A 12,187-nucleotide genomic window follows, 5' to 3' on the forward strand; every position below is an offset into this window, starting at 1 on the left:
CATCTGTAAAACACAAAATAAAGTTAATGATAAATAATCCACTAAAACATCCAATCCATGGTTCTCCTCACTTAAAAACCCTTGTACCCATCTGTAAAACACAAAATAAAGTTAATGATAAATAATCCACTAAAACATCCAATCCATGGTTCTCCTCACTTAAAAACTCTCGTACCCATCTGTAAAACACAAAATAAAGTTAATGATAAATAATCCACTAAAACATCCAATCCATGGTTCTCTTCACTTAAAAACTCTCGTACCCATCTGTAAAACACAAAATAAAGTTAATGATATTTAATCCACTAAAACATCCAATCCATGGTTCTCTTCACTTAAAAACCCTCGTACCCATCTGTAAAACACAAAATAAAGTTAATGATAAATAATCCACTAAAACATCCAATCCATGGTTCTCCTCACTTAAAAACCCTCGTACCCATCTGTAAAACACAAAATAAAGTTAATGATAAATAATCCACTAAAACATCCAATCCTTGGTTCTCCTCACTTAAAAACCCTCGTACCCATCTGTAAAACACAAAATAAAGTTAATGATAAATAATCCACTAAAACTTCCAATCCATGGTTCTCTTCACTTAAAAACTCTCGTACCCATCTGTAAAACACAAAATAAAGTTAATGATAAATAATCCACTAAAACATCCAATCCATGGTTCTCTTCACTTAAAAACTCTCGTACCCATCTGTAAAACACAAAATAAAGTAAATGATAAATAATCCACTAAAACATCCAATCCATGGTTCTCTTCACTTAAAAACTCTCGTACCCATCTGTAAAACACAAAAATATAGTTAATGATAAATAATCCACTAAAACATCCAATCCATGGTTCTCTTCACTTAAAAACTCTCGTACCCATCTGTAAAACACAAAATAAAGTAAATGATAAATAATCCACTAAAACATCCAATCCATGGTTCTCTTCACTTAAAAACTCTCGTACCCATCTGTAAAACACAAAAATATAGTCAATGATAAATAGTCCACTAAAACATCCAATCCATGGTTCTCCTCACTTAAAAACCCTCGTACCCATCTGTAAAACACAAAATAAAGTTAATGATAAATAATCCACTAAAACATCCAATCCATGGTTCTCCTCACTTAAAAACCCTTGTACCCATCTGTAAAACACAAAATAAAGTTAATGATAAATAATCCACTAAAACATCCAATCCATGGTTCTCTTCACTTAAAAACTCTCGTACCCATCTGTAAAACACAAAATAAAGTTAATGATAAATAATCCACTAAAACATCCAATCCATGGTTCTCTTCACTTAAAAACCCTCGTACCCATCTGTAAAACACAAAATAAAGTTAATGATAAATAATCCACTAAAACATCCAATCCATGGTTCTCTTCACTTAAAAACTCTCGTACCCATCTGTAAAACACAAAATAAAGTTAATGATAAATAATCCACTAAAACATCCAATCCATGGTTCTCTTCACTTAAAAACTCTCGTACCCATCTGTAAAACACAAAATAAAGTTAATGATAAATAATCCACTAAAACATCCAATCCATGGTTCTCCTCACTTAAAAACTCTCGTACCCATCTGTAAAACACAAAATAAAGTAAATGATAAATAATCCACTAAAACATCCAATCCATGGTTCTCTTCACTTAAAAACTCTCGTACCCATCTGTAAAACACAAAATAAAGTTAATGATAAATAATCCACTAAAACATCCAATCCATGGTTCTCTTCACTTAAAAACTCTCGTACCCATCTGTAAAACACAAAATAAAGTAAATGATAAATAATCCACTAAAACATCCAATCCATGGTTCTCCTCACTTAAAAACTCTTGTACCCATCTGTAAAACACAAAATAAAGTAAATGATAAATAATCCACTAAAACATCCAATCCATGGTTCTCTTCACTTAAAAACTCTCGTACCCATCTGTAAAACACAAAATAAAGTAAATGATAAATAATCCACTAAAACATCCAATCCATGGTTCTCCTCACTTAAAAACTCTCGTACCCATCTGTAAAACACAAAATAAAGTTAATGATAAATAATCCACTAAAACATCCAATCCATGGTTTTCTTCACTTAAAAACTCTCGTACCCATCTGTAAAACACAAAAATATAGTCAATGATAAATAATCCACTAAAACATCCAATCCATGGTTTTCTTCACTTAAAAACTCTAGTACCCATCTGTTAAACACAAAATAAAGTTAATGATAAATAGTCCACTAAAACATCCAATCCATGGTTTTCTTCACTTAAAAACTCTCGTACCCATCTGTAAAACACAAAATAAAGTCAATGATAAATAATCCACTAAAACATCCGATCCATGGTTCTCTTCACTTAAAAACCCTCGTACCCATCTGTAAAACACAAAATAAAGTCAATGATAAATAATCCACTAAAACATCCGATCCATGGTTCTCTTCACTTAAAAACCCTCGTACCCATCTGTAAAACACAAAATAAAGTTAATGATAAATAATCCACTAAAACATCCAATCCATGGTTCTCTTCACTTAAAAACCCTCGTACCCATCTGTAAAACACAAAATAAAGTAAATGATAAATAATCCACTAAAACATCCAATCCATGGTTCTCTTCACTTAAAAACTCTCGTACCCATCTGTAAAACACAAAATAAAGTAAATGATAAATAATCCACTAAAACATCCAATCCATGGTTCTCTTCACTTAAAAACTCTCGTACCCATCTGTAAAACACAAAATAAAGTAAATGATAAATAATCCACTAAAACATCCAATCCATGGTTCTCTTCACTTAAAAACTCTCGTACCCATCTGTAAAACACAAAATAAAGTAAATGATAAATAATCCACTAAAACATCCAATCCATGGTTCTCTTCACTTAAAAACTCTCGTACCCATCTGTAAAACACAAAATAAAGTAAATGATAAATAATCCACTAAAACATCCAATCCATGGTTCTCTTCACTTAAAAACCCTCGTACCCATCTGTAAAACACAAAATAAAGTAAATGATAAATAATCCACTAAAACATCCAATCCATGGTTTTCTTCACTTAAAAACTCTCGTACCCATCTGTAAAACACAAAATAAAGTCAATGATAAATAATCCACTAAAACATCCAATCCATGGTTTTCTTCACTTAAAAACTCTCGTACCCATCTGTAAAACACAAAATAAAGTAAATGATAAATAATCCACTAAAACATCCAATCCATGGTTCTCTTCACTTAAAAACTCTCGTACCCATCTGTAAAACACAAAATAAAGTAAATGATAAATAATCCACTAAAACATCCAATCCATGGTTCTCTTCACTTAAAAACTCTCGTACCCATCTGTAAAACACAAAATAAAGTAAATGATAAATAATCCACTAAAACATCCAATCCATGGTTCTCTTCACTTAAAAACTCTCGTACCCATCTGTAAAACACAAAATAAAGTAAATGATAAATAATCCACTAAAACATCCAATCCATGGTTCTCTTCACTTAAAAACTCTGGTACCCATCTGTTAAACACAAAATAAAGTTAATGATAAATAATCCACTAAAACATCCAATCCATGGTTCTCTTCACTTAAAAACTCTCGTACCCATCTGTAAAACACAAAATAAAGTTAATGATAAATAATCCACTAAAACATCCAATCCATGGTTCTCTTCACTTAAAAACTCTCATACCCATCTGTAAAACAAAAAATAAAGTAAATGATAAATAATCCACTAAAACATCCAATCCATGGTTCTCTTCACTTAAAAACTCTCGTACCCATCTGTAAAACACAAAAATATAGTCAATGATAAATAGTCCACTAAAACATCCAATCCATGGTTCTCTTCACTTAAAAACCCTCGTACCAATCTGTTAAACACAAAATAAAGTCAATAATAAATAATCCACTAAAACATCCAATCCATGGTTTTCTTCACTTAAAAACTCTCGTACCCATCTGTAAAACACAAAATAAAGTAAATGATAAATAATCCACTAAAACATCCAATCCATGGTTTTCTTCACTTAAAAACTCTCGTACCCATCTGTAAAACACAAAAATATAGTCAATGATAAATAATCCACTAAAACATCCAATCCATGGTTCTCTTCACTTAAAAACCCTCGTACCCATCTGTAAAACACAAAATAAAGTAAATGATAAATAATCCACTAAAACATCCAATCCATGGTTTTCTTCACTTAAAAACTCTCGTACCCATCTGTAAAACACAAAATAAAGTAAATGATAAATAATCCACTAAAATATCCAATCCATGGTTCTCTTCACTTAAAAACTCTCGTACCCATCTGTAAAACACAAAAAAAAGTAAATGATAAATAATCCACTAAAACATCCAATCCATGGTTCTCTTCACTTAAAAACTCTTGTAGCCATCTGTAAAACACAAAATAAAGTAAATGATAAATAATCCACTAAAACATCCAATCCATGGTTCTCTTCACTTAAAAACTCTCGTACCCATCTGTAAAACACAAAATAAAGTAAATGATAAATAATCCACTAAAACATCCAATCCATGGTTCTCTTCACTTAAAAACTCTCGTACCCATCTGTAAAACACAAAAATATAGTCAATGATAAATAGTCCACTAAAACATCCAATCCATGGTTCTCCTCACTTAAAAACTCTCGTACCCATCTGTAAAACACAAAATAAAGTAAATGATAAATAATCCACTAAAACATCCAATCCATGGTTCTCTTCACTTAAAAACTCTCGTACCCATCTGTAAAACACAAAAATATAGTCAATGATAAATAGTCCACTAAAACATCCAATCCATGGTTCTCCTCACTTAAAAACTCTCGTACCCATCTGTAAAACACAAAATAAAGTAAATGATAAATAGTCCACTAAAACATCCAATCCATGGTTTTCTTCACTTAAAAACTCTCGTACCCATCTGTAAAACACAAAATAAAGTAAATGATAAATAATCCACTAAAACATCCAATCCATGGTTCTCTTCACTTAAAAACTCTCGTACCCATCTGTAAAACACAAAATAAAGTTAATGATAAATAATCCACTAAAACATCCAATCCATGGTTCTCTTCACTTAAAAACTCTCGTACCCATCTGTAAAACACAAAATAAAGTTAATGATAAATAATCCACTAAAACATCCAATCCATGGTTCTCCTCACTTAAAAACTCTCGTACCCATCTGTAAAACACAAAATAAAGTTAATGATAAATAATCCACTAAAACATCCAATCCATGGTTCTCCTCACTTAAAAACCCTTGTACCCATCTGTAAAACACAAAATAAAGTTAATGATAAATAATCCACTAAAACATCCAATCCATGGTTCTCCTCACTTAAAAACTCTCGTACCCATCTGTAAAACACAAAATAAAGTTAATGATAAATAATCCACTAAAACATCCAATCCATGGTTCTCTTCACTTAAAAACTCTCGTACCCATCTGTAAAACACAAAATAAAGTTAATGATATTTAATCCACTAAAACATCCAATCCATGGTTCTCTTCACTTAAAAACCCTCGTACCCATCTGTAAAACACAAAATAAAGTTAATGATAAATATTCCACTAAAACATCCAATCCATGGTTCTCCTCACTTAAAAACCCTCGTACCCATCTGTAAAACACAAAATAAAGTTAATGATAAATAATCCACTAAAACATCCAATCCTTGGTTCTCCTCACTTAAAAACCCTCGTACCCATCTGTAAAACACAAAATAAAGTTAATGATAAATAATCCACTAAAACTTCCAATCCATGGTTCTCTTCACTTAAAAACTCTCGTACCCATCTGTAAAACACAAAATAAAGTTAATGATAAATAATCCACTAAAACATCCAATCCATGGTTCTCTTCACTTAAAAACTCTCGTACCCATCTGTAAAACACAAAATAAAGTAAATGATAAATAATCCACTAAAACATCCAATCCATGGTTCTCTTCACTTAAAAACTCTCGTACCCATCTGTAAAACACAAAAATATAGTTAATGATAAATAATCCACTAAAACATCCAATCCATGGTTCTCTTCACTTAAAAACTCTCGTACCCATCTGTAAAACACAAAATAAAGTAAATGATAAATAATCCACTAAAACATCCAATCCATGGTTCTCTTCACTTAAAAACTCTCGTACCCATCTGTAAAACACAAAAATATAGTCAATGATAAATAGTCCACTAAAACATCCAATCCATGGTTCTCCTCACTTAAAAACCCTCGTACCCATCTGTAAAACACAAAATAAAGTTAATGATAAATAATCCACTAAAACATCCAATCCATGGTTCTCCTCACTTAAAAACCCTCGTACCCATCTGTAAAACACAAAATAAAGTTAATGATAAATAATCCACTAAAACATCCAATCCATGGTTCTCTTCACTTAAAAACTCTCGTACCCATCTGTAAAACACAAAATAAAGTTAATGATAAATAATCCACTAAAACATCCAATCCATGGTTCTCTTCACTTAAAAACCCTCGTACCCATCTGTAAAACACAAAATAAAGTTAATGATAAATAATCCACTAAAACATCCAATCCATGGTTCTCTTCACTTAAAAACTCTCGTACCCATCTGTAAAACACAAAATAAAGTTAATGATAAATAATCCACTAAAACATCCAATCCATGGTTCTCTTCACTTAAAAACTCTCGTACCCATCTGTAAAACACAAAATAAAGTAAATGATAAATAATCCACTAAAACATCCAATCCATGGTTCTCCTCACTTAAAAACTCTCGTACCCATCTGTAAAACACAAAATAAAGTAAATGATAAATAATCCACTAAAACATCCAATCCATGGTTCTCTTCACTTAAAAACTCTCGTACCCATCTGTAAAACACAAAATAAAGTTAATGATAAATAATCCACTAAAACATCCAATCCATGGTTCTCTTCACTTAAAAACTCTCGTACCCATCTGTAAAACACAAAATAAAGTAAATGATAAATAATCCACTAAAACATCCAATCCATGGTTCTCCTCACTTAAAAACTCTTGTACCCATCTGTAAAACACAAAATAAAGTAAATGATAAATAATCCACTAAAACATCCAATCCATGGTTCTCTTCACTTAAAAACTCTCGTACCCATCTGTAAAACACAAAATAAAGTAAATGATAAATAATCCACTAAAACATCCAATCCATGGTTCTCCTCACTTAAAAACTCTCGTACCCATCTGTAAAACACAAAATAAAGTTAATGATAAATAATCCACTAAAACATCCAATCCATGGTTTTCTTCACTTAAAAACTCTCGTACCCATCTGTAAAACACAAAAATATAGTCAATGATAAATAATCCACTAAAACATCGAATCCATGGTTTTCTTCACTTAAAAACTCTAGTACCCATCTGTTAAACACAAAATAAAGTTAATGATAAATAGTCCACTAAAACATCCAATCCATGGTTTTCTTCACTTAAAAACTCTCGTACCCATCTGTAAAACACAAAATAAAGTCAATGATAAATAATCCACTAAAACATCCGATCCATGGTTCTCTTCACTTAAAAACCCTCGTACCCATCTGTAAAACACAAAATAAAGTCAATGATAAATAATCCACTAAAACATCCGATCCATGGTTCTCTTCACTTAAAAACCCTCGTACCCATCTGTAAAACACAAAATAAAGTTAATGATAAATAATCCACTAAAACATCCAATCCATGGTTCTCTTCACTTAAAAACCCTCGTACCCATCTGTAAAACACAAAATAAAGTAAATGATAAATAATCCACTAAAACATCCAATCCATGGTTCTCTTCACTTAAAAACTCTCGTACCCATCTGTAAAACACAAAATAAAGTAAATGATAAATAATCCACTAAAACATCCAATCCATGGTTCTCTTCACTTAAAAACTCTCGTACCCATCTGTAAAACACAAAATAAAGTAAATGATAAATAATCCACTAAAACATCCAATCCATGGTTCTCTTCACTTAAAAACTCTCGTACCCATCTGTAAAACACAAAATAAAGTAAATGATAAATAATCCACTAAAACATCCAATCCATGGTTCTCTTCACTTAAAAACTCTCGTACCCATCTGTAAAACACAAAATAAAGTAAATGATAAATAATCCACTAAAACATCCAATCCATGGTTCTCTTCACTTAAAAACCCTCGTACCCATCTGTAAAACACAAAATAAAGTAAATGATAAATAATCCACTAAAACATCCAATCCATGGTTTTCTTCACTTAAAAACTCTCGTACCCATCTGTAAAACACAAAATAAAGTCAATGATAAATAATCCACTAAAACATCCAATCCATGGTTTTCTTCACTTAAAAACTCTCGTACCCATCTGTAAAACACAAAATAAAGTAAATGATAAATAATCCACTAAAACATCCAATCCATGGTTCTCTTCACTTAAAAACTCTCGTACCCATCTGTAAAACACAAAATAAAGTAAATGATAAATAATCCACTAAAACATCCAATCCATGGTTCTCTTCACTTAAAAACTCTCGTACCCATCTGTAAAACACAAAATAAAGTAAATGATAAATAATCCACTAAAACATCCAATCCATGGTTCTCTTCACTTAAAAACTCTCGTACCCATCTGTAAAACACAAAATAAAGTAAATGATAAATAATCCACTAAAACATCCAATCCATGGTTCTCTTCACTTAAAAACTCTGGTACCCATCTGTTAAACACAAAATAAAGTTAATGATAAATAATCCACTAAAACATCCAATCCATGGTTCTCTTCACTTAAAAACTCTCGTACCCATCTGTAAAACACAAAATAAAGTTAATGATAAATAATCCACTAAAACATCCAATCCATGGTTCTCTTCACTTAAAAACTCTCGTACCCATCTGTAAAACACAAAATAAAGTTAAGTCATCAATGTTGAAGGTTTTTAACATATGCTAAAAGGGATCAGCTACATTTTGCAAATAAAATAGGTTTATATCTTTAGGATGATTGGCTGATTGATTGTTGGTGTTTTAACGCAACTTTTAAGCGCTATTTTTATGCTATTTTGTGACAACCAGTTTTTATTGGTGGATGAAGCCAAAGTGTGCGGAGAAATACCACAACCTTTGATAGGACACTGACAATCCTAGTCAGTCAAGAAAAGAGTTGAGTACACCCGCACAAACGGGGTTTTAACTCACAACCTCAGAGCTGACTGGCTATTGATTACAGTAGAGGAACTACTTAGACCATTTTGCCACTAAGGCCCCCTCCTTAGGATGACAAAGATCAGCTGATCAGAGTCACTGTTATAGACTGACAGAAGTCATCTGTTCACTGACATTTCCATAGGTTTTATCAGTAAGATGGAAGAAGTCAGCTATGTTTAGGCATTTTGATAGGTTTCAAAAGCAAAATATGAAAAGATTTTTTTTAGACTATGAGGCTGAAGATATTAACAACTGTATGCATTGGATAACATTTTTTGGGGTTTTTTCCTGTTATACTATTCATCCAATAGTTCCCTGTTTCTTCCATTAGTTCTAACATGGAATACTTACTCTATATGATTGGTACGAAGTGATATTTCTAAGTCACGAAGCACCTGTGTGGATGATGAATCCGCTAACATTTTCTTTTTCTGAAAATATAAAATAATAGAACATTAGAATGACATCCAAAATTTTACTCTTAGTATCTCAGGCTGACGGGAACCATCTTTTGATTTCTTAAAGACATCATAGTGCATATTCATTTACAAAACCCAAAATGTACATAATTCAATGGCAAAAATAAATTCAATGTTCCAATTTTTTAACTTTGAACTTGTGAAAAAAATCTCTTTTTAATATAAATAATTCAAATCATCATTATTGAATGCTGACAAGATAAATATGTATGTGTTGTGGGTCTGTTCTTAATTAAATTAGTTTATACACATATGTAAACACTTTGAAATAATATATACATTATAGAAGTAAACATATGACATGTATTTCCCTGAAAATAGCAAGTTCTGATCAAATACTACATTAAATATTTGTTGGTATAATAAATTGTTTATTCTGGCACTTGTAAACAACCCGAGTACAACTATGTGAAACCCAAACTCAATGCAAACCTACAGATAAAACAAGGTGTGTCTCATTTAACATAGATATGCACTGATTATCAGAGGCAAATTTAACTTTTATAATATGTAATTGCATTCTAAATATAACATTTCAAACACATTTAAATGATGATCCTTGATTTATTAAATATACTAATAGCATGTTGAAGAGGTCAAGAAAGGCTAAGTATGTGATGTCAAATGCCTGCAATTCATTGGGAGAATTCACCAGTTGCTCCATCTTAATCTTCCATAAGCAATATTTCACATGCTCTTAAAAATTGGTATTAATCAACAAATCAAAGTTGTAATGGTAACATTAAAAGAGAAGAACAAAATTCATTGTCAAAGGTACAGACAGACAGACCAGACTATAAAACATAATGCTCCATACTTAATTAGTCAGCATTATAAAATATAGTTATTTAACCACAAGATTAAACCTTAGGAAGGCCAACTAAAAGTTAAAAACTTGTTTGTTGTAAAAAATTAATTTAAAAAGTGATTTACACTTCGCTACCCAAATATTTCTTCGTTTCTATTTTTGAATTAATAACAATTAAATTTAATTCCATTAGAGGTAAGCAATATAACTCAGACTGCTTTGACATAAGTTAATTTAAATGATACACATAATTCAGCAGGGAACTTCTAACATTAACAGAAAACAGAACAGTGAACAGTCAGACCAAACTATTACCGATACTTTGCTGCACAACAAACACTGCATCACATGAAGTAAATTAACCAAAGACATGTCATTAATGTAATAAAGCTAAGCACACACATATATTCTTATATAATATTATAACATCAAAATCACAAACTTTTTAGCAGGCAAAAAAATCTTGCCTTAATACATGCATTTTACTGTAATAGTTTAAATGCAAATTAGAATCTGTATGTACCTTTTAGGTTAATATCAAAGAAATATATAGGTCTAACCTGAAGAGATCAAGATTTAAAAATTCTAGTGCATGTTTCATTACGTTTTTTAATTGTATAAGATTGTTTAAAACCTTATAAATTGAATATTTTAGGCATTTCTTTTACCTAGTATGTTGAATTGAAGAGACTATGTTTTCCAATTCACTGTTTTACGAAAATCACTAAATGCAATAAGTTAGATAATGTATTAAACAGACAATAGTAGAACAAATTGGTAGAAAAATGAAAGTGTCATGCAAAATATTATATTTATCCTGAATTTGACAAAAATCTCACAATTTCAATTATGAGAAATATCTTGATGCTTACACTATATATAAAAAGACAAAAAGCTATATTTGTCAATATTACACGTTTGTTTCACATTTATATAACTAGAGGCTCTAAAGAGCCTGTGTCGCTCACCTTGGTCTATGTGCATATTAAACAAAGGACACAAATGGATTCATGACAAAATTGTATTTTGGTGATGGTGATGTGTTTGAAGTTCTTACTTTACTGAACGATTTTGCTTCTTACAATTATATCTATCATGAACTTTGCCCATTAGTAACAGAGAACTATATTTGGTAAAAATTTACATAAATTTACCAAATTAATGAAAATTGTTAAAAATTGACTATAAAGGGCAATAACTCCTTAAGGGGTCAATTGACCATTTAGGTCATGTTGACTTATTTGTAGATCTTACTTTGCTAAACATTATTGCTGTTTACAGTTTATCGCTATCTATAATAGTATTCAAGATAACCAAAAACGGCAAAATTTCTTTAAAAATTACCAATTGGAGGGCAGCAACCCAACAACCAGTTGTCCAATTCATCTGAAAAATTCAGGGCAGATAGATATTGACTTGATTAACAATTTAACTTCTTGTCAGATTTGCTCTAGATGCTTTGGTTTCATAGTTTTAAGCAAAAAACTGCATTTTACCCCATTGTTCTATTTTTAGTTGTGGCGGCCATCTTGGTTGAATGGCCAGGTCATCGGACACATTTTTCAAACTAGATACCCCAAAGATGATTGTGGCCTAGTAGTTTCAGTGGAGATTTTGTAAAATATTACTTAGATTTATGAAAAATGGTTAAAGATTGACTATAAAGGGCAATAACTCCTAAAGGGGT

The 12,187-nt window shown here is 31.0% G+C and overlaps 1 protein-coding gene across 2 annotated transcripts in view; it reads right to left on the reverse strand.

Annotated features, from left to right (window-relative positions):
* Nucleotides 1–12,187, reverse strand: part of LOC134706450 (formin-like protein) — a 67,381-nt gene that overhangs the window by 26,469 nt on the left and 28,725 nt on the right. For both annotated transcript variants that reach the window (XM_063565401.1, XM_063565400.1), the window contains one exon: nucleotides 9,565–9,644. In XM_063565401.1, the coding sequence (XP_063421471.1) occupies nucleotides 9,565–9,644 (80 nt within the window). The remainder of the gene's footprint in view (nucleotides 1–9,564; nucleotides 9,645–12,187) is intronic.

The sequence above is a fragment of the Mytilus trossulus genome, chromosome 2 (genome assembly GCF_036588685.1).
Source record: "Mytilus trossulus isolate FHL-02 chromosome 2, PNRI_Mtr1.1.1.hap1, whole genome shotgun sequence".
Lineage (NCBI taxonomy): Eukaryota > Metazoa > Mollusca > Bivalvia > Mytilida > Mytilidae > Mytilus > Mytilus trossulus.